The 26,325-nt window shown below is 40.1% G+C and overlaps 1 protein-coding gene across 7 annotated transcripts in view; it reads left to right on the top strand.

Moving 5' to 3' along the window:
- Positions 1 to 26,325, top strand: part of cacna2d1a (calcium channel, voltage-dependent, alpha 2/delta subunit 1a) — a 101,071-nt gene that overhangs the window by 60,184 nt on the left and 14,562 nt on the right. For 2 of the 7 annotated variants that reach the window (XM_039791752.1, XM_039791753.1), the window contains exons 7-29: positions 1,742 to 1,873; positions 2,636 to 2,705; positions 3,388 to 3,438; positions 5,255 to 5,354; positions 9,290 to 9,298; positions 9,618 to 9,776; positions 10,311 to 10,415; positions 10,502 to 10,580; positions 11,100 to 11,149; positions 11,953 to 12,042; positions 12,615 to 12,677; positions 13,451 to 13,534; positions 13,632 to 13,706; positions 14,434 to 14,505; positions 14,651 to 14,722; positions 14,820 to 14,881; positions 15,497 to 15,573; positions 19,001 to 19,009; positions 21,016 to 21,024; positions 21,571 to 21,631; positions 21,794 to 21,900; positions 23,548 to 23,632; positions 23,874 to 23,936. In XM_039791752.1, coding sequence (XP_039647686.1) covers positions 1,742 to 1,873; positions 2,636 to 2,705; positions 3,388 to 3,438; positions 5,255 to 5,354; positions 9,290 to 9,298; positions 9,618 to 9,776; positions 10,311 to 10,415; positions 10,502 to 10,580; positions 11,100 to 11,149; positions 11,953 to 12,042; positions 12,615 to 12,677; positions 13,451 to 13,534; positions 13,632 to 13,706; positions 14,434 to 14,505; positions 14,651 to 14,722; positions 14,820 to 14,881; positions 15,497 to 15,573; positions 19,001 to 19,009; positions 21,016 to 21,024; positions 21,571 to 21,631; positions 21,794 to 21,900; positions 23,548 to 23,632; positions 23,874 to 23,936 — 1,684 coding nt within the window. The remainder of the gene's footprint in view (positions 1 to 1,741; positions 1,874 to 2,635; positions 2,706 to 3,387; positions 3,439 to 5,254; positions 5,355 to 9,289; positions 9,299 to 9,617; positions 9,777 to 10,310; positions 10,416 to 10,501; positions 10,581 to 11,099; positions 11,150 to 11,952; positions 12,043 to 12,614; positions 12,678 to 13,450; positions 13,535 to 13,631; positions 13,707 to 14,433; positions 14,506 to 14,650; positions 14,723 to 14,819; positions 14,882 to 15,496; positions 15,574 to 19,000; positions 19,010 to 21,015; positions 21,025 to 21,570; positions 21,632 to 21,793; positions 21,901 to 23,547; positions 23,633 to 23,873; positions 23,937 to 26,325) is intronic. The other 5 variants (XM_039791758.1, XM_039791759.1, XM_039791755.1 and 2 more) reach the window with 4 other exon arrangements.

Here is a 26,325-nt window from a genome sequence, read left to right as displayed (position 1 = left end):
CTCGAGCAAGCAACAGAAACATTATTGCCACAGAGATGGATCTGTTTACACTAAAACTGCGATTTGTTCCAGTATTTGGCTGACCTTGGAGGACACGGCCTTGCCACGCCTTTGATATTGTTGCTGAGGGTTAGTGGGGCCTGACCTGCCCATTTGGGGTGTGTCTGCATCCAAATTCCCGTGGGAGACTATAAGGGGTTTGTCAATTTAACACAGGGGAAACGCATAAAACGGACACAGTGAGTAAGGACGCACTCTGCCTCGCAGACATTTATTTTGTCTGTCTTCCTTATCATGTACAGATACAAATCGCCTAATAGCTGGGTCACTACATTGACTTTCTGCAGTGGCAGCTGGTGGACAAATGAAATACTGAATGTGATCTTTCCTTATTAGTTCACTGTTCAGTATGTGCAGTATTGGGGGGGGAGGGAGAAATACCAATGCTTCCCGAATGAGGTCTTGTTACGCTGAGATTTTTTGTTACTGATCTCACAAAAACCAACAGGACTAATCCATTAAGGGCCATCCTCTGGGGGCTGGCAGATGAGGCCTGAACAAATTGTCACCACTTATCATTGGGATGCGCTTTGCTCTACAATACTACAGGGAGCAATTTAAGGCCGACAAAGCGTGGGAATAGAGTCTTGGTACAGGAGGTGGTTGTGAGGAGGGGAAGGAGTGAGGAGCCAGAGGGAGCGTGAGAGCCACAGGACAGTGAGCAGAGAAAACGAGGGAGAAGTGGGAAGGTGCGAGGAAAAAAAAAGAATATTTTTCTAGACTTCATGGCAGGGCGTTGCTTATTTACTTAGTTAAAAGACACTGAGTTTTGGTTGGCACTTTTTCTCCAAACAGACTAGAACACACTGTTCACTGCTCGTCTCTTCCTGCTGAGTTGTCAATCTAATTCTCTAACTGAGTTAAGAGTAAAGGTGCTTTACACTAACTCACCATAACTCACTTTTAACCACATAGCTTCTAGGTGTCTGTCACGAATGAGTCTGCCTCAGCAAAACCCGGACCTCCTGGTTGTCCCCTGTCTCGTCCTGATTGTTCTTTGTTGTTTTTTTAATCCAGTTGCTATCACAAAAGCGCACACACACACACACACACACACACCAATGAGTCATGCACAGCATCAGGTTGACATGCTGCCCACTCTCCCAGGCAGAGCGCTGCCTTTTTTGATCAAACTAGATTGTTGGAGCATTAAGCCAGTAAGAGCTCCTGCAGACAAACGCTTACTGTATGTCTGTCCCCAGAGTACCAAGAAGGTGGTTTTGTCTTTTTCCAGAAATACCAAATTGAATCATTCTGTTTTTGCCTTTCTCTCCACTTTCTCCTCTCTTTTGCTCACTTTCCACCGCAACAGATTTTGGCCTTTGTTTTGAGAGCAAAAAAGTAATGAGAAGAGAGAAATGGAAATATCTCATCATAGCAGCTTGAAATCAGTTTAAATATCTGTGGGAAGGCTTCCTCTCAGCCAGTCATTGTCAGTAGCCTAATACTGGCAAATATGTGTATTAAGGCTTTTAAGCTGGTTTCTCCTTCAGAATTGCTTTTTCAGAATAAATGGAAACATTGACATTTTGTGATTGTTATGATGTTGTACTTCTGTACAAATATAACTCTGTGTGTGTGTGTGTGTGTGTGTGTGTGTGTGTGTGTGTGTGTGTGTGTGTGTGTGTGTGTGTGTGTGTGTGTGTGTGTGTGTGTGTGTGTGTGTGTGTGTGTGTTCCAGCCACCATAATTTTGAATGAGCTAAATTGGACAGAGGCCTTGGAGGACACTTTCCGAAAAAACAAAGAGGAAGATCCCTCAATCCTCTGGCAGGTGTTTGGCTCTGCCACCGGATTGGCTCGGTACTACCCAGGTGAGCAGCCCAGCAGCCAATGGGGTCACTCCAAACAGCCTTCTGACCTTCCTGTGGCCAGTAATGTAATGTAATGTAAATATATGGTCATGACCATCTCTTAATGTTCTGTTTCAAAAACATGCCCTTCACCACAAAAGTCATGAGACATGAGAGTTTGCTTTTGAATTGTCCTCAATACCTCAATGATTGTAATAAAGGAATAGTTGAAACATTATGGGGAATACCATACTCTAAGAGTACATGAAAATATCAATGCTACTAGCATGGCTGTGCGCTAACTAACGAGCTGGCAGGGGGCAATTAGCATAGCTTAGCTTAAAGAAGTGGCTGCTGGTCACCAAGTCATAGTTACAGTACTTAACTACCTGTAAAATCCCAACTGGCCAATTTTACCTTTCGATTTTTTTATGGATTAAACAGGAGATGTGTGTGTGTAGAACTATAAAGGTGCCAGTAGGAACATCTTTGAACTTTGGAGCCAGGCTATCTTTTCCCACTGCTTCCAGTATTTATGCTAAGCTAAGCTAATAGCCTCCTAGTTCAGGTTGCATACTTAACACACAGAAATCAGAGTGGTATGGAACTTCTCATCTAACTCTCAACAAGAAAGCAAATTAGCTTATAAACTATTATTTTAAGATACATTAAGATATAGGAATATAAGACATAAGACACACATATTCAAGTACCTTAAATCCAAGCCTATGTGAATAAACATACTCTCCTTTCCCCCATTTTCTTCCTTCTGCCAAATCCCAGCATCCCCTTGGATCGACTCGAGCAATTCAGCCAATAAGATCGACCTCTACGATGTGCGCAGGCGACCGTGGTGAGTGTAGACACTTATAATGGGATGGGCAGTTTGGTCATATCACACATAAATTTTCAAAAACATGTATTTGCATGTTGCATAAACTGATTACACATTATGGCATCTTTACACAAACACACACACAGTTTAAAACCATCAAATCCAGGTCTCTGACCAAAGCCAAACCCACTCAAACAAAGACATCAGGGCACTATGATGATTAAGCCTCTGCAGATCAAAGGGTACCAACACAAAAGCTTCATTAGTCTCCTACAATTTATTAAATTCTGTCTGAAAAGCCAACAATACTCTTTTAACCATGTTATTAAATTTCATTAGCCTCCAAAATCCCCATCGGCTACTGAACACTCGAGCTCTGAACAAAGACAAACAGCTATTTGTTTATTAAAGAAATGGGAGAAGAGAGGTAATTAAAACAGTCAAAGGTCTGATTGATTTCAAACGCAAAAGATAAGAGTGATATTTGCCTACCTGCTCAAAGAGAGATAACAGTGAGGAGACTGCAAAATATACGCTTGCATCACTATTTTATGTGCTGAGGTTTGTGTTATGTAGATTCCTTAAAAATCATTTCTGCATTATAATAATTCCCTTGTGTGTGTGCACTACTGTGCATATGTACATTTCTTTATGTGCTCAATGTCCTTACCCTTTGTATGTGTCTGTTGTTACTCACCAGGTACATTCAGGGGGCAGCGTCACCCAAGGACATGCTGATCTTGGTGGATGCGTGAGTGATAACCTTATGATTCATCTATTACAGTCAGATTTGATTTGATTTTGTGCGCCACAAGGCCCTGATGCTAACTCTCTGACTGTGCTGTGCCCACGGCTGCCTCAGCACTCATGTGACATTGACAAACAAAAAGCAGTCAGTGTATTGGACGACATCATCATTTACAGTCCAGTTGTGTCTTCCTGTGATGAGCAATTTATGCCTCAAAAGTTTAGGTTTAAAGGAGCGGTTTATGACATCAATACTGTATGTTCAAAGAGGATTATGGAGCAATATCTGTCACTACAGCAGTTCGCTCTTTGTTCGGATTATAGGACTACGGATCATTTTTCAGAAACATACAATTTGAAAGTTTTCTGATTTCACAGTGTCCATTTCAAAACTGAAGAGGGGGTTTATTTTCCGTATTCACCAAGACCAAACGGTTGAAACCCCTTTCCAATTAAGGATATTTAAATCTGCAAACCAAACAACAATTAACATAAATATGTCTCCACAAGTTCATAGTTTACATCTTAATAAGTAGCCTTTTTTTGTGTAGAAGAGGGAAAACTGGGAAAACTTTAAGGGTAAGGGCAATATTCTACATTTGTGTTATTGTCGATACGATCCTCTGAAAAGAGCAAAACCAACAATGAATTGATATTATTAGCAAGTGCTGCCTGTTTATCCAAAGCCTGATATAGGTTATTCCTCTGTCCAATAGACGTCCTTTTTTTGTCCAAAAAAAAATTATAATTAAAATGAGATCAATGAGCCACATAGTTGCACTGGGTCACATTTTCCTTCATTACTACTTGATGTACTGTAAATCCTCACTAGAGCAACAAATGTGTATTCATCTGCGGCTATAAGTAGTCCCAGACAAATACACGTTACTCCTGTTTCAGTAATGTTTGCGAAAAACTACAGTGCCCAGCTATTTTAAGAATTGAAAATTCATTTTTTGGAGGATTTAAATCTTCAGTAGGAACCAATGGACTTTGGTCTTTTTATTGGAATTTGACCATAAGAAAAATATTGAATAACACCAGCCCTATCGTTAATGCCTTTCTACTACTACTAATTTCTTTTTAATGTGATTGCCGAAGATTTACTATTTTCCTACCCATGTCATTATTTACCACAACCAGTGGCACTACAGTACAACAAATGCTTGCTGCATGCAAGAATATGTCATTGTGGTGTATTCTTGTCAGCGTCAACGTGATTTGTCTAAATTCTACTGCTCAGGTGGAGTTTCATTATAAATGACACTCATGGCACAGCACCAGGGCTAAATGACAGCGCAAATGAAAAACAAAATTTGTCCACTTGCAGCTCTTAACACAGCTCTGGTAATTGGCACACAGAAGATTGATGAGGCTTATTAGACATTCAAAACTGCCTCTCTTATGCTTTGGTGAAAGAAATTCCACTCCTCATTTTTCTAGTTTCTGTCCTTTTCTATTTTTTTACCTGCAGGAACCAATTAAGTTGTGTATTTATAGATCCATCAGGGCAGGGGTCCCATCTATTTTTAGCAAGAGCAGTACAATATAGAAAATTATTAAATGGGTCTAGTCTTGACAATGCTGAACACTGATATTTTTTTATTATTAATAATGTTATGCTAACATTTACAGTTTGTGTGCAAGGCACAAGTTGAGAAACGGCGATGGCACTTTAACTCACTGTGTCTTTGGATGCACCGACAGTTTTGTTATCATTACTTAGAATTCCTCATTGGGGCGACAGAAACTACACACTATAGCTTTATTAATATTGATTAATGCTGTAAAACACAGACCGTCTTTGTCCCAAACTGCAGGAGCGGCAGCGTTTCGGGTCTCACCCTGAAACTCATCCGAACTTCCGTCAACAAGATGCTGGAGACCCTCTCTGACGATGACTACGTAAATGTGGTCTATGTGAGTATTCACGTAGCTAATACCTAACTTTCATCACCAGTAGAAATAAATGCGGCTTATAATAATATTTTATTTAAGGGTCCCATGGCTTGAAATTTCACTTTATGAAGTTTTTTAACATTAACATGCATTTCCCCCTGCCTGCCTTCGGTCCCCCAGTGGCTAAAAATGCCGATAAGTGTGAACCGAGCCCTGGGTATCCTGCTCTGCCTTTGAGAAAATGAAAGCTCAGATGGGCCGATCTGGAAGGTTACCTCCCCTTTCTCTGCTTTGCCGCCCAGAGAATTTGGCCCACCCATGAGAGAGAGACATCATGGCTTTCAAACGAAAGTGGCAGTTGGTCAAGGCCACACCCCCACCCTCCACCTTGCCCCCCCCTCTCTCCTCCTCAATAGCTAGAGACACAGAAATGGCACATCCTAAAGAAAGCTCATTGTGGGACTGGCTCTAGTGGCTGTAATTCTGCACCAAGGCTGAATTTTGGAAAAGAGACTTCAGATACAGTATTAGGGGACCACTAAGGTCTATATAAAAGCATCCAAAGAGCACCAAGTCATGGGACCTTTAAAGTGCTGAACATTCTATCCTTTCAAGTTACATTTTATTTTTTTCAAAATCCTGTCCATGACATTCTTATGATTGTGTATGCGTATTGAATTTCCAGTTGCACACATTGCTGAGTGTTAATGTGGACATATTTGTGGTTTGGCTGTTAGGGTAGCTTTACTCCTATGGTTTGAGTCATTGGTTTAAACATGGCAGTGACCTTTTGAGTGACTTAATGTACTGCACATGGATGGATCTTTACAATGGCTGCAGATGTGCATGGATGCATGCATGCTTGTGTGCTCATTTGTCTGACTCAATGTATCTGTGTATATATATTTTTATATACAGTATATGTGTGTGAGTGTGCTTGTGTGTTTGTGCAAGGTTATGTATGAGTGACATGTCTCAAGAGCATCAGAGCTGAATCCCAAGTATGTGTGCCTAATAGAGCGAGCACATGACATAGCTTGACCACACCCTGAAATGCCACAAGACAAGTTTAACAAATGAATGTGTGCTGTATTGATGACTCATACTTTGAATCAGCGGCATGTAATGGAAAAGGCCCCATCCTATTTGAAATTCTGTAGAAATCTCAGCACCAAAGGATTTACTGACATAGGGGGTAAGGAAATATTCATCTATCATTATTTAAAGCTCCATTGCAATCTGCATAAATCAGATTCATGCTTCCTAGCAATATTAGTTGTGTGAAGAAAAATAACACAACTTTAAGTGGTTACAGTGGTTATTTCATTCTATTGGAGGAATTTGAGAGACGTACTGGAGGCAATCACACTTGGAATGATTTTCACGACTAAAATGTGAATAGCACCACTCTAACTTTATTTTGAGGCGTAAGAACCACTGCTGGAATCGACCTCGTTATGCTGTTGCTAGGCAACCATCAAACTGCAGCTGTCTGTCACTTAGTGATCATAGCTTGTATACGTTAGCTAATGTTGTCAGCTAGCCAAAGACCTCACACAAAACCCCAAAATACGTATTTTCTGGTGAAACGAGTGAGGAGAACTATTAGAATTATTTTCCTCGTTTACATTTAATGTATTGGACAAAGGTGAAGATGTTTTAAACCCAAATATAAGAAAAGAAAGACTTAAAGCAGTAGCCTAATTTAAAATGTTGGGAGTGCTTATTCTCTTTCTTGCCAAGAGCTAGATGAGAAAAGATGACTGATTCCACATCTTTTCTTAATGTCACATCACAAGCTTACTTTTACATTTATTTTATGTACAAAGTGGGCATGAATCACCAGTGTTTTTTTCTTTTTAGAACCATTTGCATAAATTCAGCATACAGGTAGTCTGTCTGGCTGCAAATTCCTCAACTCTCCAACTGTTATTGCCCAATTGCCCCTTTTTTAAAGTTATAAAGTTACTAAGAATGCAAATTAAAAAAATGATCATATACAGTTACGGCATCTTTGGCGCTGGATACATAATGCACTTGGATGTGCCCGCACTCTACCTGAAATCTCCTTCTTATCCTTATTTTCCTCCTCTTTGTGCTTGGGAGGGAACGTTAAGGATTTAATTTTAAGTTGGCTTTCCAAATGAACCATTAATTACATTTTCTTTCACTTCCCTTAATAAAGTAATGGTTTATGTTTTTGTTTTGAATTTTCAAATCAGCTAAGTGAAAGGGCTTTTGGCGTTAATGAAATAAGGCAGCAGTGTAATAAGTAACTTATGTTGATGGCATGCAGCTCAGTTTGTAGTCCTTCATAAGCATTTTGAAGCTTTTTGAAGGGACAATCAGTTACAAGCTTTTATAATAAAATAGTGTAATTAATAGTTTCATGTATTTCTGGCTAAATCCCTCACTAAGGCTATACATGTTTGTGTTTTAGAGTGTGTATATATATATATATATATATATATCTCCTTTGCCCATGAAGTAGATATATGTGCGTCTTTATTTCTAAATAATCCTTTATGCTTTCTTTCTCAATACCAGTATGTTGTGCTGTGATTACCCCAAGGTGTCTCACTCTCCCACACACACACAGACACACACACACACACACACACACACACACACACACACACACACACACACACACACACACACACACACACACACACACACACACACATTTTCAGAGTAATTATCTTACTTTATTAATTGGAAAGACTGAGACGGTCTTTGTGTATGCACTAAAAAGGTAGGCTTTAACAGTAGAGAACAGTGATAGTTACTATAAACAATTTGAACTATTTTTTTGTATACACAAGCCTATATAAAGAACATACAGCATGCTGTTCTTGCTGAGCTTTTGTCTGAGATATTTTAAGATGTGTATTACAAGTCAGATGAATTGTTTGGTGTGTGTGTGTGTGTGTGTGTGTGTGTGTGTGTGTGTGTGTGTGTGTGTGTGTGTGTGTGTGTGTGTGTGTGTGTGTGTGTGTCTTTTTAGAGGACGAATGTCTTGGCAGTATTTGTCCTGAAACATCCGCCAACATGTTGAATAGTTGGAATTGTGAGCTGCAGACTCCTTTAAAAAAATGCAACGAGATGACCCATACATTGTGTGAAAGTTTGTCCTTTGCTTGTAGATCCTGGCTTTAGGTTCCTTATTATCTTATATACTTTACTAAAGTGCTGACTATCTTTTTAAAATATGCAATACTTTATCGCAACATGACTTGTATTTGCAGCTGTTCTTGTCATTGTACTCAGAGAATACAAAGTTAAAGTCTCTTTCAAGAGCCATCTCCACTATTTTGTCATTAACTGTATATTTGACATTTTATTTGAAATTTTATGTAATCCTGAGAAGGGTTTTTAGATAATAAGGATGACCTAAAGCAGAAGGTACAATTCAGTCATGCAACCAGCTTTGCAGAGCCAAGCGAATGTTAATAAAGAAAAGAATTTGCATGAGATCAGTGGTGAGTATCTCAAGATATTCAACTGTGTGTTGCAAAAAATGATAAAAGCACTGTAAAACCAGAATTTGTGTGTGTGTGTGTGTGCGCACTATGAGAGTGTGTTATAGCATGTGTGTTTTGCACATGATTGGAAGGCTGCAGTAAAGGCCAAAACAGATGTTAGGTATTAATGAGCCATGTCCCAGTCCTCCATAGATGCTGTGTTTGTGTATAGGTTTATATTTGTGTGTGTGTGTGTGCATAAGTTGATAAGGTTCCATCTGTTCCTCCACATTAACTATTCACCTATATTAATCTGAAGATGCTTTACATGTAGAGCTGTGTAATTGTAATTCAACCAGTTACTTAATGTCTGTCTCTATGGCATAATCCCTCCATAATCAAGCTCTTTTTTTGTTGTTTTTTTACCTCCTTATGCCACTGTTTGCACATCCCTACCTGCTCGCCTGCCAATCCTTCCTTCTGCTCCTATAGCTCCCTTCGGTCTGTGCAGATTTTGATTAAGACTGATTTCATTTCACACATGACACATTTTGGCAGCTGCAAAGCCAAGAAGTTAAAGTGTTAATAAAGTAGATTACTTTATAACATTTTGTCAATAGAATTAGTTTTTTTTATAGGATCTTAAATGGAATCAATTTAATCTCTCCCATGAAATACCTTCGTTTAAGCCAATCCTATATGTTTAAGGGGCACCGCATGACTCCGTAACGAAGGGAAAACAGGCCACATATTTAACAGAAAATATGCGCAAGTGCCTTCCCTCCACTTCCCATCATCCCTCCTTCCCTCTTCCCTCCAGTTCAATGACAAGGCCATGTACGCATCATGCTTTGAGAACCTGGTGCAGGCCAACGTCCGCAACAAGAGGATGCTGAAAGATGCTGTGCAGAGCATCACGGCCAAGGGTATCACCAACTACAGAGGCGGCTTCGAGCTGGCGTTCGAGCAGCTCGCACAGGTAAAGTGTCAGCGTGGGCGGAATATTTGTGTGGTATCTGGCTAACATAAGGGCGTAGGAGTATGTGTGTTTACTGGATGGTGGTAGGGATGGGGTTAGGGTTAGGACATGGCTGTTGTGTTTGATTATTTTATCCTACAATGTCCCTTGGAATATGCAGACCAACCCAGAGGCTTGATGATGCCTGTGAAATCTACTTAACAGTCTAATGTGACTTGTGTTCATTTAATGTATAATTTTCATTCAATTATGAAATGAATGATGGAACTTAGGACTCACTGACAACTCAATCCCAGTGGTGTTCTCATAAAGAGTGAGTATATGTCGGCCTCTTGTGGTTGTTTCAGACATGGCAGATTTTTGTATCAGTGCAAGAGCTCATGTTTCCCTTCTGTAACTGTAGAAAGAGGATATAACCTTGAATTCCTTTTGCAACCACTTGTTCAGTCTGTTACTAACAACAATACGAATGTGTTTTAATTCCTTGGTTGAATAGTGCTTCAAATACAGACATTTTGCCTTTGTGTCCACTAGATGAACGTGTCAAGGGCAAACTGTAACAAGATTATCATGCTCTTCACTGACGGAGGAGAAGAGAGGGCAGAGGAAATCTTTGAAAAATACAACCCAAAGCAGGCGGTAGGACTGTAAACACAAGATTCTCAGAGAGTAAAATACGGCAGTGTTTTATCACCATATTCAGTTTTTTACTCTTCTTTTCATAGGTGCGCATCTTTACATTTTCAGTTGGTCAACACAACTACGACAAAGGACCAATACAGTGGATGGCCTGCGCTAATAAAGGTACAAAGTTGCAATCGACATGCATCACACATCTGATGCATATTCTTCTGTAGGATGAAGAGAAAGAAAAATACTTTGAAGTGCCTAACTGTGATCCAAATGTAAACAAAATGATTTGAAATGGTTGACAGGGCTTATGATAAGACCAGACAACAAATAAATGCTATGTTAATGCTTTCTATATTAGTAATATTTTGTAGACCCACAAGATGAGCATCTGTCACAACACACAACGTGCACAATATTTCATTTATTGTGAGCACACCTTTATTTTACATGATTGTAACCCTTTAAGTTCATTTTTAAGTTTGTTTTGGTCAACCTGAAGTAAGAGGTGGTTGGGGTTTGTTTTTCAGTACAGTTGTCATTTTTATTAGGTAGGTTGTCAATCCCAGAATAGTACTTTTAGCAGCTTTTTTTAGACAACATTAGATTAGCAGATATATATGAATAAATAAAGCTTTGGTTATCACAATGGATGTTAAATAAAGTAGTGTCACATTTTTTTCTTTTTCTCAGGGTACTACTATGAGATTCCATCTATAGGCGCCATCAGGATCAACACTCAGGTAAACTCAAATAACAACACTACCTTGGATACACTTGTGTATCCATTAGGGGTGCAAGATATATCGACTCAATATTGTTATCGCAATATCACATTGCACAACATTATATCTAGGGGTGCAAGATATATCAACTCAATATTGTTATCGCAATATCACATTGCACAACATTATATCTAGGGGTGCAAGATATATCGACTCAATATTGTTATCGCAATATCACATTGCACAACATTATATCTAGGGGTGCAAGATATATCAACTCAATATCGTTATCACACTATCGCGTTGCACAATATTATATTGAAAGTGTCGCAATAAGTATGCAATATTTTGTTTATTTTGTGGAGCGCTGTGTCCCATCCATTGGCTGTGTGGCTTAGTTGTGTTTGATGTAGAGCCCGCTTGAAACGCAATAATGGTCATGTTTCATTGGCCAGTTACTGTGCCACTTGCACATGTTGTACCAGTCCAGAAATAGACCTTGTGTTGTAAGAAAAACTTGTTTAATTTGTTATGAATCTATTTTGATGCATTTTCCCATAATTCTTTACATGTGTTTAAAAATATCAAAATTAATTTTGATATTGCAATATTCATAATCAATATCGCAATATCACAATATCACATTTTGTCAATATCGTGCAACCCTAGTATCCATTAATGGTTGCTACTGTACTTGTCTTTCACTCCAGCTCCCTCCCTGGCTGACTTAACCAGTTGTGTATTGTGCCCTCTTGTGGTGGAATGACTGACGTGCATGTAGCAAATTAAACCTGAAGTCCTTCCTTCATCCTTCTTTGCAGGAGTACCTGGATGTTTTGGGCAGGCCTATGGTAAAGGCTGACAGAAAGGCCAAGCAGGTTCAGTGGACCAACGTCTACCTGGACGCACTGGTATGTGTCGTGTGTTATAACAGACACACAGTTTATGTAAAGTGTGGGAAAAGAAAGTGGCATTTGTAGTCAAATGTGGAGCTCGGCAAGAATGAAAAGAAACCTGTTTTCTGTCAAATGAAGAATTCTAGATAAGTCTTGTTCAATTATGCTAAACATTTGCTGTTTGTCATCCCGCTAAACTCAACTTCAACTCTGTTGCAGAAATTGTTTGTGAAAGGACAAATTAACTTTATTTCAAAAAAATGCTGCATCCATCAGTTTTTTTGTGATGCTCAAGTTTCTGTCAAGATGAACTTTTAGGCGACAGTGTAGATAAGAAGCCAGTCTGGTAAACTGAGCCAAATGGTTTGGATATTGTCATTCATTTGCTGATAAGAAGCTGTCAACGTTTGTGACTGTATTGACCTTGTCACCACCAGAAATGTCTGCCTTTTGTTACGGTTAACATGTTATTTTTAAGCTGTAGCTGGTTAATGTTAGTTTTTATAAATCTTATGTGGTAATCGGAGAAATCATACAAAAAGAAAGTGACTAAATTGCCTACATGTTCAATATGTTTCATCTTCCAGGAGCTTGGCCTGGTGATCACTGGAACTCTGCCTGTCTTCAACAAGACCAACACAGGCTCAAAGGTAAAAAAAAGAAGACTACTTTTGTATTCTCATGTTGCTCATTTAATGTAGATTAAAATGTACTAATGCATTTTAGAGTTTTACAGTTATTGTGAGTCCTACCTTTTTTAAATATCAAACATGCTTATTTCCAGATATGTTTCTTGATTCACTCACTGAATTGACTTACTGACTAAATGTACTGTTTGTCTGACACTTTGACCCCATGGGAGAATTTAAGTCTGCGGTTTTGTGACACGCCATAATGTTTACCAGACTAAAAAAACAAACACACAACATGAATACTCTCAAATATCGTCTCATCCTTCACTTTCATCCTCCTCTTTCTTGTGGCACTTCCTTGTATCCTTTGTTGACTCTGAGGTCCCTCGGAGCTCTCCCACGTGCCTCCACAGGAAGACATTCGAGCATGTCATAAAGCAAAAATCTAAAAGGGATCAAACCTGCAGATCAGAGAGACAAATGATCCGGTAGCTAAGTGCTTCAAGATGAGTTTACATGTCTACCTCAAAAGACTCGGGGTAACCTCCGCTATGGCTGGAGACGAAAGGTTGAAAATGCCTTATCAGTGACTCATGACGGCATGTAAAGCTTTTGGGAATGAGACTGTCCAGAATCCTATTGCGCCCCATTTCCTTGAAATCAATCAGAGTGCACAGTGGAAAATGACTCATCCAGAAAGTACAACAGGACACATAAGTGGGGTCTTACAGTGACTCTTTCTACCCCTTACTTCCTCTTCTCTCTCCCCCCCCCCCATGGTTTTCTCTCAGAAATCTCAAAACCAGCTCATCTTGGGAGTTATGGCCATTGATGTCTCCCTGGATGATATCAAGAGACTGACGCCTCGCTTTACTGTAAGAGAACACACTACATACATAAACACAAGATTTTGTACCAGGGTTCCTCAGTTTTTATTTTCACTGACATCTCCCTATTTCCTTTTTCCTGTAGTTTGGACCAAATGGCTACTACTTTGCCATTGACCCCAATGGATACGTGCTGCTCCACCCTAATCTCCAGCCACTGGTAAGCCAAATCACTTGACTTTAATTCAGAGTAACGTTTGCTTTTTCTAGGGGCAGTGCTGTCTGGTTACTTTGCTAAAACCGAGTAGTTGCTCATTAACTGGCTGGGGGGGGAAAAAACATGACATTCCTGAATAGTCAACCGGCTTTTTAGACTAAGAATACATACAGATGTGTGTATTTTGCAGCCCATAGACAATTCCTATTATTACTGAGTTTTAACAACCCACAGTTACATGTTACAAAATGCACTTTTGCAGAAAGATTCAATATCTCTGTTGTCCTGCATAGCAAATATGATTTTAGCATGAACCAAAACATGTACAGCATCTCTGCTGCAGATACACTGTTAGCCTGAATGACTACACTGACTCAATGTGTATCATTTGGTTGTCTGTTCCGATCATAGGTCCAGACTAGAGTGATGTTTGTTGAAAGCATGGCAAGATGTTTCTCATTGACCTTTGAGATACGCTCTCTTCTTGTAAATTACGCATGCACATGTTGGGCACAGATGATTACAACATTTAAAAGTTAGTCAACAGGATAATTTGTCCATAATTAATTCCCTGTTCAAGGCTACAAAAATGCAAGTACCATAATCTGTTTTGGAAACAGAAGATCAATAACTGATGTTTACTGGTCCATTTCTCTGCTTTGTAGTCAAGGCCCACAGATTATAAAGTATAGTATGTACACAGAGACTAATTGATTGCGTTTCTATGTAGACTGCCAAGTTTCATGAACCTGTTACGCTGGACTTCCTGGATGCAGAGCTGGAGAATGAGATCAAAGTGGAGGTTCGGAAAATGGATTATTCCTCTTACGACTCCATTAGCTCATATCACATCAATAGCACGGTCATTTCTGAATATAGCATGATTGATTTATCTCCTCCATTTTAAATTTGTTAATTCATTTTATGTTTGATCATTTGGTCAACAGATGAGAAAAGAAATGATCGACGGTCTAACAGGGAATTACACAATATCTACATTGGTGAAATCCCAAGATGAGGTAATTTTATATTGACAGGATGTTGGAGTCCATAGCAGTTATAAACATATTTGCTTAGAAAATGTAAAATGTACTGACGAAACTGTTGCCCTCAAAGCGCTACATTGACTTAGGCCAGAGGATGTACACCTTTGCACCAGTGAAGGGGACGGATTACAGGTAAATATCATATATTAGGTATGAAATGATAAAGCCTTTGCATGTGTTGAGTACATTTTTAACACACTTCATTCCAGAAATAGACGAACTCCGGATGCTTTGCACTGACACAGTTTGCAAAATGTTCATCATCATTGCATAAAACCATTTAGTTCTTGTTGGGATTGGAGCTGGACTGTGGTCTTAAGTTCAAGACAAAGTCCAGGCACACTTTGGAGTGATCTAGGTGAAGCCATGAGGGACCAGTGTTCACGACTTATGTTTACTTATTGGAACATTCAGCCACCTGCTAAAAAATCCTTAGCAGGACTTGCTGAAAGATTTTTTTTATTGTTTTTATTGTGTGTTTTTGCATGTGAATTGATTGATTGAGCAAAATAATGTGCATGCATTTAATGTCTCAGACAATGGTTCAACAATGCAGTGAAACAAAAATATGGATTTACAAAAACTCATGCACAATTCTTCTTCTGTAAAATCACAAAATAGTTGCAGTACAGAAGCTTAAATAATTTTGTATATGGCAAGAAAAGTTCCATGTAAATATACAGTACATACTGTTATGATATTTATCTGTGTGTGTGTGTGTGTGTGTGTGTGTGTGTTCTCTCTCAGCCTGGCCCTGGTCCTTCCTGACTACAGTATGCATTACATCCGGGCCAACATTGCAGACACAATCACCCAGGCAAAATGTAAGTGCCATCTAAATCAGTTCAATCGCTTGTGCCATTCTTAGTTTTTCCACTGAGTAACATTTACCTCCATTAATATAGACAGTAGACAAATGGTGCTGGTTGGAAAATGACTGCTAATGTTCTAGTGACATTATTGCTCTTCATGTAAGGCTGAGAAACACTCGTGCCTCAGCTTATGGTTCCTATCCATCACTTATAATGCCCCATGCACATACACAACCACATACATCTATATTACCCCTGCATGTCCTTGCCTCTTGTGTCGCTATGGCAACACACGCCCTCAGTTGTGGTGCTGTTCAAAGTTTTTGTTGCCAGACAGCGGGACGAGTGGCTCCAGTGTCCGCTTTCACACATATAGTACTCATCAATTCATTTACAGCTAAGTAATTCTGTTGACGCTGTTGCTGAGTGTGTGTGTGTGTGTGTGTGTGTGTGTGTGTGTGTGTGTGTGTGTGTGTGTGTGTGTGTGTGTGTGTGTGTGTGTGTGTTCATGCTTAAGCCTATATCTAACACCATACAGTGGATCAGAGGTTCCATATGTGTGGCGTTGTCGTCTCATGTCCCTCTGTTCCCACTAGTAAAAGATGTCATTGACTTATAGTGTTACTCAAAGGACAGTTTTATTGTGTGTGTGTGTGTGTGTGTGTTCATTGCCTATATGGAGCCATCCCTGGCTAGAGTCTGTCCGTATGTTTTCTCGTCTGCCTGGCTGCACTCAATAGCCAAAAGTGGGCTTTAAAGAATGTTTTGGTAACTTTGTAATACACAGCGAACTAGCCTTGACAACCATACTTATGGTTTAGTATGTTCTAAAAAAACTTTTACCAACTCATTTCCAATGTGTATCATACATTATGGGCCCTATCTTGCACTCAGCGCAATTGCCTTTGTACACCGACGCATGTATCATTCCTATTTTGCACCCGACGCACAGCGGACTTTTCCCTCCACAGACGCACGTCGGTAAATTAGGGAATGTATTTGTGCTCCCGGGGGCGTTTCAGCGAAAAGAGGAGGCGTGTTCAGGCGCAAACTTTCCCTAGTGCTATTTTGCAGTTTCAGAAAACAATTCTGCCACTGACCAGGAAAAACCTGGTCGAAAGTCAGTGGCGCTAGTCTTAAGTCAGTAGCGCATTATTCAGATGCTATTTTAGGGGCGCATGCTTGACCATAATGTAGCGTGTGCACAACGCGCATACATTTTGCTTCCCTCATTACAAGGACGCAGCAGTTCCTATTTTTGCAAACCATACATAATTATTAAAAAAAAAATATTACTGAAAATGCGCTTCATGTGTTTGGATAGATCAGGAGGCATTTTACAGTACAATCCTCAAAAAGTCGCAGCATTCTTTGTGGCTTGTTGTGTTTTACACATTTCCATGAATCATTGATGTGTTGATGACATAAATGAGGAAATATTAGAGGACTTAAGGAGACGTGATGTTGAACTACGGCGAGATTGGACACTCCGGCGGAATCTGGTCCTGGAGTGGCAATGCGCGATGCGCTCCTGATGGAGCGGGTGGACAGAGATGGAGTGGGGGGAGGAGGAAGGGGCACAACAGGTGCAGGTGGTGCGTTTGGAGGCCCACGCTCCATGGCTGCAGCAATCCTCTCCAGACTTGAGGAGATGTGCCCGAGAGGCCGCAGCAACATCGCCCCCCGGTCAAGACGGGCATTTATTACTTTTCCGCACCCGGACAGCTCCCGCTGGCGTGCGCCAGGCAAATCCGCCGTTATAATAGCAATCCGCCATGGAGCAAGCACGCCTGCTCATAAAGGGAATGTGAGATGACGCTCTGATTGGTTTATTGCACATTACGCCCAAACCACACCTAGCTACTTCAGACCAACCCATTTTAGATTTGCGTCGGGCGCAAGAGTCATTTATCCCGCCGGTAAAATAGCAACACGAGATCTGCCCACAAAGATACTTGCGTTTCACGTTTGATACTTGGGTTTCAGATCGTTAAAATAGGCCCCCATAAGTTTAAAGACCATCCATCCATCTTCCATCTTCGTCCGCTTATCCGGTGTCGGGTCGCGGGGGGAGCAGCTCCAGCAGGGGACCCCAAACTTCCCTTTCCCGAGCAACATTAACCAGCTCCGACTGGGGGATCCAGAGGCGTTCCCAGGCCAGGTTGGAGATATAATCCCTCCACCTAGTCCTGGGTCTTCCCCGAGGCCTCCTCCCAGCTGGACGTGCCTGGAACACCTCCCTAGGGAGGCGCCCAGGGGGCATCCTTACCAAATGCCCGAAGTGTATCATATATTATAAGTCTGATTTCCCACCTTTAGTCAGCAATTGGTTACTCTTTATTCCAGAAAGCTGTAAAAAATCAACTGGCAGAGACTTGAAGTTTGCTTGACATTGGTCATCCATCACAGTGAAAAAAAATTGTCTAGCCGAGTTTCATTAAGTGCAGTTGTGAAGCAGGGACCAGTTTAAAAACCCTTCTTGGTGGTGCTTTTGAGGTTCTTCCAATGTCTGATATGTAGTTGTTGGCTTGGCACATGAATGCTTGAGCAATTATGTGAAATAATAAGACCAGAGGACACAAACATTTTTCTTTTTTTTTAAAGAGGATATGAATTTCGTCGTTTCGCAGCTGAATCTGACATTTTGACTTATCCATGAACTCACCAACAGAGATAGTAAATTACTTTAACAATATCAAGGTAACAAAATGCAAGTTGATTTTCACGGTAGCAGACAATGGCTGCTTAAATGGTAGGGAAAAAAAATATGTGAACCGTACATATGCAATAGTTGTAATTATAGTTGAAACCCAGTGATTGGGTCCTTTTTATTATGAAGGCACTATGCACACAGGGGTCAATGTCATTACGGAGAACAAGCCGGAGCCTTAATGACTACAATGCCAAACCCCAAATCTAAAACCAAGTCTTACCCCTATAATTCAATGGATAATCTAGTGAAGTTTTTGTCCCTAAGAAGAAGGGAAGTCCTCCTAATGTGACTGCATGAACAGATTGTTGTCCCCACAACGTCTTTACAGATGACACTGCAGATGAAAACTAGCCTTTTGGCTAAATCTGGCATAATTACAGAAATGTTTACTAATATGCATTGTCCCTTTCAAATAAAATAAAGATTACACACATAACCGGACATACAAACACATACAGTACATCTTATCCTAAATTACCTTAAACACCCCTTTCATCTCCAACTAGGTAAACTCTTAAGTGTTTCATACTTTTGTATACAATATTCTTATTCAACGTCCATTTGAATAAAATATTGTGTGTAACCCTGTTGGCTTATTTCCTTTACTGCTCTTTTTTTTCAATTCCCTCTTTCCTATCCCATCTTTTTATCCTCCTCTCCTCCTCCTCCTGTTCTCCTGCCCTCCTCAACTCTTGACCATTCCTGGTGTGTTGGATCCCCCTGCAGCGTTTTTGGGCAAGTATTCTCCTCCTGTGCTTTACCTCATAACCCTTGTCTTCTTAACGCTCACACTACCAGCATACTTTGGATGTAACTTCACTTCTAATTGGTTTGTCATATATGGTGTTGCAGACTCAGGAACACAGAAGCGTTTATTTTTCTGTTTTTCTTCACTTAGTGGCTTCTGATGAATAATGACAATTCTGTTACACAGAATCAAGCTGGCGTCTGCTCAAAGAAGCAGTGCTTCGCATGCAATGCTCGCCCACACAGCGTGTCGCAGATGGTGTGTGTGTGAGTGTGTGTGTGTGTGTGTGTGTGTGTCTGTGTGCGCATGTATGTATTTAACCCCCACCTGTTCCAATGGCCCTCAGATGTGGTTTTGGCACTAACCCACTGTAGCAGGAACAACAGAGGACAGGATGTTTGCATTATTTAAAGGTGAAGCCATAAAGGAGAAAGCTGTGAGTCTGCACCCAAAACATGAGTTTTTCGGTGCTTTTCTTTGTATTCTTTAGTTTTCTCTTTTTGACTCACTTTTAGTGAGTTTTACAATCTTGTTAAATAACTCCTAATGAAAAACAGGATCCCTCTTAACACACTAAGCTTCAGCTCTGCTGTTTGTCCTTCTGTGTGCTTTGTCATCAGCTTTGTCTTGTTTGTGCTCATTGAATCAAAAATCGCTACAGAACATGTTTAAAGGTGCAGTAGGTAAGACTTATAAAACTAACTTTCTGTCAACTGACCCTATGTTCGAGTAGAACTACATGAAGCAGGTAATAAAAAAAAAATCTGGCTCCTCTGTCACCACCTACAGCCAGTAGTGTGATTTGCAAAAATCCACAGCTCCCTGTTCAGATGCACCAATCAGGGCCAGGGGTGTCTAGCGTTGCGTTCAATCACTGCTCATGCACACACATTCATTCTCCCTTGTGGGGTGAGGGCTTAGGAGAGCGTATTGGGCTTTAGCGGAAAAGGGGGATGGACTGAGAAGTTGTCGATGTTCAAATTTCTTGGCTAAGTCCTGGATCTTCGCATTCCTACCTACAGCACCTTTAAGCTCTGTGGTTTAACTGAAACTGAAGCTCCAATTTGTGTCTTCTTTATACTTTTTCAGTGGGTGAATATAAATGTCAATTAAAAAAACTTAAGTGAACTTGAATACCTATCCTGTCCAAATTCCCACTATCCCACTATCTTTTTGATGCTGGTTCTTGTCTTCCATGTTTCTGTGTGTGAGACTGATTCATACTGAAATCCATTCACATTTTGGATGGATTGTAGCTGCATGTCTTAGATTTTGCACTGATTCCGTTATTCACAAAAGGGGCAGGAATGTCCTCATCGGTGTGAAAAGGCGTGTGAGAGTGCAGAAAATATAAGCAGTCGTCACTCCCCAAATCTCCCTGCTATCTATCATTACTAGATACTTTGTTGGATTAGCAAGTGGTGACCGAATATCACAGAACAAACACATGGCTGCAATTATTTCCCAATCATGACCACCATAGAGGGCAAGGAGTAGCCCATGTCGTCATGAGAAATTTTGCTCTACAGTATAATCAACTGTCAACACGACATGCTTTGGAGAATGTCAAAGGAACCTTAAGGTTATGAGCTGTGGTTAATATTCCTCCTATGTGCAGTAGTGTAATGCAAATACATCACTGAAGTGCAGTAACTTCACAGCTTTACTGTATCACCAAAAGAATGCTAATACTAATGCTAAAAACACATCTAAATCACAACTTTAAAAATCGCCTGACCACATTTTAAGCCTCTCTTTGTGTTCTCCATCAGCAATGTCTCCATTTACATCCAAAGGCCTAAAACCTTTTGTTTGGAATGCAATATTTCTATTCAGGACTCGCTCTGTGAATAAAATATTGTTTCACCTTTGACCCCTGTGGTTTTGCCCTGTCTTTTTATCCTCCTTTCTTTTTCCTCTCGTTTTTACCTCCCTGGGGGATGATTCTCTCGTTCGCTCACTTTCTCTCTGCTGGGATTTTTTTCCACTCCAGGGAAAGATGGCAAGTATTTTTTCCTTTACTTTTAATGTCTTTCCTCTTGTTCTTGAGCCTTGTCGGTCCTTTACCCAGCATGTCTGGCCAAGCCGATTCTAGTCCTTATTGATACCTGATTTTCAGCTGTGTGCAATACGGTGTTTAATTTCTGTGCAGTGTAAACTGTTGCTTCAGTTGTATGAGTTATGTGGTTAATAATTTCCTATTTTCTCTTTGCGAGTACCCACTCCTCCCTTTACAAAGCTACCTTGCATTTTAACTAAATATCTTAAAATCCGGACCTTGAGCGTATAAGCATTACATTAGAGGGGTTGAATATGTGGAGCTATGGTGCTAATGTTTTACTGCTCAGTCTGTCAAGAGATGGAATCTCATTTCAGGTTTTGGTCCCTGTATTTATGCATTATTAAATATTCAACAGGTGTTCAATTTTGCCCAGTGGAGCACCATCTCATCTGCATACAGTACAATGATTATAGCAATTGAATGTTGTCCTGTCTAATAATAACCTGCATGGGAGGAAGATTAATAATACTTTATACCTTTCACCAGTTTCTGAAAGCCTGATGGCAGACAAGTTTGATGAATATGGATATACATTTATTGCACCGAGGTAAGATTTATTTAATTTAGATATCATTTGTTTGGGTTACATTTTCGAAAAAACAACTTTAACTCTAACATAACGACTATGACTCAGTATAGAGGCAACCTTGTGAATTTACTTTTTTTCTGCTTACATGAATTCGTTACAAAGTACTTTTGTTTCACACAGGATGTACTGCAAGGACTTAAAGCCACCTGACAAGAACAAAAACAACACTGAGTTCCTAATTGAGTTCAACAACTACATTGACACAAAGACTCCAAACAACCCCATGTGTGAGTATCAAAAACACTTGCATGCTCCTGGTGCCATTAACTAAGACATTTGTCTTGAGAATCAAAGCTTTTTTACTGGATCTTATTGTACTCTGCAGGACACTTGGACCTCATTGTCACTACAGACTCTTATTTACATCTCAAAGAGGTGCTACGCTTTACAGTATTTACTATAGTATGTATATGTGAATGAATCACAGCCATCTGGCTTGGCATTAAGGTGTGCATTGAACATTTAATGGAAGAGCGCCAACCAAAACCTATTCCCAGAGGTCTCTCTTTCCAGTGAAATACAGGTCTGGCTGGATGGTTTGGTGTGCATGACCAGGCAAAGCTTTGTGATGTGGAACCCCTGTGTTCGTGTTACCCATTTGATGCTAACTCTAAAAGTCTGACCATCACACGCCTGAGTGCACATGTGTGAGGCACGTCGGCTTAGATGTGACACACACACTCGCGCACACACACAATATTCACCAGTAATATGCCTTCCACACCCCACCTATAGCCGCTCGACCTCATCCAATTACTGTGTGTTTGTGAGAAAGAGCAGGACACGTCAAGCCAGGAGCACAAGAGGAGCAATAAAACACAAATCAGGGGCCAGTGGACCTTCTCCAAAACATCTGACCAATGCATTAACATCCTTGCGATTTCTTGCATACGCTCATTGATATGCTTTGCTCACTTTTTTTTCTGCCCATTGAGTAAACCAAAAGGTCCCCGGATATTTATAAAAGATCTCCTTTAAGTTTGGTTTGACGATTTCAGTTTGAGAACTTACTTCAAACATCTCAACATGATCAATCCAATAAAACTTTTCACCCAATTGAAATATTACTTTCACCATTATTAGCTGCTAGTTTAATGGAGTACATAGGGAGTTCAGAGGGAGAGAGAGTAGGGCCCATGTGGACTATCGGCGGCTTGAGTATCGTTACACGCTTTACTTGGTTGAGCCACTGCAGTGGCGGAGAAGTTGAAGTACATTAGGAATTCCTGGGCTGCCTTCAATAAAAGACTCCTAATGAAAACCACTGCACTAGGAGGAAAGGTGGGGTAGGGGGGAAATAAAGTGTTACACCAGCTGTTTTCTCTGATGTGTGTGGTGTGTCATAAAGGTTGGAGGAGGTGGTGGGGCTATATCGACGAGCCTCGTTGTTAATGGACTGAAGCGGGTCGTCGGAGAGTTCAAAGTGGTGGGCACTGACAAACAATGGGCGAGCGTCTTTTATCGCCTGTTATGATTGTCATGTGGTCTTGTCAGACGATGCCTGAAATGTTAAAAGTATTCCCAACTCTCTCCCTATTTTGTTTTATTCTTTGTCTTTTTAGTACCATATATACTCTATGGATCCTATATTATTTTTCTTTCGTTTTTCTTTTTCTTTTTGGTTAACTTTTCTTACTTCCTTTCTTTTTTATTATTTGTTCCCTGATGGCTTTTGATGCACCTCTGGCATTTATTCCAGTAGATTCCTGTTACTCAGACATTTTGTTAGGTTCATAAGTCTGAAAAACATCATCTTATAAAAAGGAGACACTTTAAAGCTGATCAAAGACCTGACAGTTAATGGGATACTTTGACTATTTCTGATGGTATTTAAAGATAACATGTTTAGGCTCAAGTGATGTTTTGCTGTTTAGGTAATGTGGAACTGGTGAACCGATTGCTCCTGGATGCTGGTATCACCTCATCTCTGATCAAGTATTGGAAAGGAACCGAGTTGCAGTAAGTGAAGAACCACAATGTTGCTACTTTACCATCAAGGCTTTTTTGTGATCTAGCAAAACAAACTGAAATGTGGCATCAATTATTTGTTACTTGGCATTTGGTAACGAATGTCCAAGTGGAAATTCAATACAGATGGTTCAAGTATTTCAGCATCACCAGTAAATGTCATGCAGGCATAAAGCACATTCCAGATTTTTGTAACTGTATGTTTTATAGCTTTATCTTCTCTGCTTGTCAGGCATGGTGTCTTGGCCAGATTTGTTGCCACCGATGGAGGGATCACACGGGTCTACCCCAAAAGGTAATTGTCAAGCTCTTATCTAATAAAGAACAATGATGTGGTCTGCTAAGAAAGCTGTTTTCTATATTCTATAAATAACCATATTTGGTTGTAGTTGTAGCAGGCTAAGCAAAACAGGCAATATGCCCTTATTCCAATATCCCTACCTAATTCTTCCAATAACTACTGGGGGATCCCAAGGCTTTTTCTGGACAGATGGGATTTTTAATCTCTCCAGCAAACTCTAGGTTTGCTGGTCAATGGTGTTCTCATAGTAGAACATAACTGGAATACCTCTACAGTGAGGCATTCATGGGGCATCCTAATCAGGTTCCCAAACCACCTCAATTGGTTCCTTTTAGTGCAAAGAAGCAGTGGGTCTACTCCGTGCTTCCTCCAGATGTCCAAATGTCTCATGCCTAAGGGTCACTACCCAAAGATTATGACCATAAGTGAGGGTTGTAATGTAGATTAACTGGAAAGTTTTATCTTCATGCTGCCATCTCACCTCTCAATGACCATGATCAGTGGTGTAGTAGGAATCTACAATGTAATCTTGATAAGATATTGTGGTATTTCACAGTGACAACATATTACATTACATTTTGAAAGTATGTGAGGAATCAAAGTCTCTGAGTTTTGGGATATATTGCTATATATTGATATATCAAGGAAAAGGCAACATTTGACAATGTAGAGGTGTATACCTTGAAAGCAACACAATGTTTTGTTATTTGAGTTTAGGAACAGAAAGTTAGGCATGGATTGCCAGCATATAAACTGTGTTAAAGATCAGAGAATTGAGCAGGGTGTCTTAAGAGACAATGATGTACAGTACAGGCCAAAAGTTTGGACACACCTTCTCATTCAATGCGTTTTATTTATTTATTTTCATGACTATTTACATTGTAGATTCTCACTGAAGGCATCAAAACTATGAATGAACACATATAGAATTATGTACTTAACAAAAAAGTGTGAAATAACTTAAAACATGTCTTATATTTTAGATTCTTCAAAGTAGCCACCCTTTGCTTTTTTATTAATAAGGGAAATGTTATGGTTTCGTGTTTTGCTTTGCCTTTTGTTTATTTCTGTTCCCTGTTTTGGTTGATGTATTTTGGTCTGTGTATTGCGTGTTTCGGTTTTTCCTGTCTTCTGTTATCCCTAGTGTTGTGTCAAGTGTCTGTATGTAGGTTATGTCATGTTTTGTCTATTTTACCTGCTTCCTGTTTTATTTTGGTAGTCTGGTCTTCTGTCTTGTCATGTCTAGCTTTGCTTTCTGTTTTCCGCCTTGTTGATTGTCCTGCCCCGCCCTGATGTGCTTCACCTGTTGTCTCACCTGTTTCTGATCTACCCATCACCTCATGTATTTAGCCTCTGTGTTCCCCATGTCCTTTGTCAGATCGTTTTGTCCCGTGCCTGTTGTGTTTGTATCCGTGCTTTTGTAGACATGTCCTTTTGTTTCCTCCCTGTGCCGTGTGTCTGTGCCTGCGTCCGTGTACTCCTGCCCATGTTTTTCCCGTCAGTTCCTTTTTGTGAGTTTTCCAGTCCTTGTACTGCCGCCTTTTGTTTATATTAAATCCACCACTGCAAACGTCCTCCTGCCTGCCTGCCTGCTCTCTCTGCATTTTGGGTCCGCCATTCCCTACTCCTCCCTGCTCCCCACAACAGGAAAAAATTCCACTAATTAACCCTGACAAAGCACACCTGTGAAGTGAAAACAATTTCAGGTGACTACCTCATGAAGCTCATTGAGAGAACACCAAGGGTTTGCAGCGCTATCAAAAAAAGCAAAGGGTGGCTACTTTGAGGAATCTAAAATATAAGACATGTTTTCAGTTATTTCACACTTTTTTGTTAAGTACATAATTCCATATGTGTTCATTCATAGTTGTGATGCCTTCAGTGAGAATCTACAATGTAAATAGTCATGAAGATAAAGGAAATGCATTGAATGAGAAGGTGTGTCCAAACTTTTGGCCTGTACTGTAAATAAGTGTACAAGATATCTATAGTCATTTCAGCATCATGTTCTCAAAGGATATTGCCAAGTGGAAGCTTATAAAGGAAAAATGCAATGGGCCCAATACAGGTCCTTGCAGCACCCCAGAGGAGAGATAATGACAAAGAAAGTTGTTATTGTTGAAAATTACTCATTGTATTCTATGATGTAAAGATGACTTAAACCATTGCAATACATAACTAGAAGGGCACTCGGAGAGCGCAGTCTTCCACCAAGGCCATGCCCTATCTCACAATGTTAACGAAAATGAAAGAGGATTTTGATCCGCTCTAAAATGTAATGGGTCCTTCCTTGGCCAATGCTACACCCTTTCACTAAGTTTCATGGAAATTGGGCCAGTAGTTTTTCCATAATCCTGTTGACAAGCCAACAGACAAACAAACC

This window comes from Perca fluviatilis, chromosome 23, assembly GCF_010015445.1.
Source record: "Perca fluviatilis chromosome 23, GENO_Pfluv_1.0, whole genome shotgun sequence".
Taxonomy (NCBI): Eukaryota; Metazoa; Chordata; class Actinopteri; order Perciformes; family Percidae; genus Perca; species Perca fluviatilis.
This window is presented reverse-complemented; position numbering and strand designations above follow the sequence as displayed.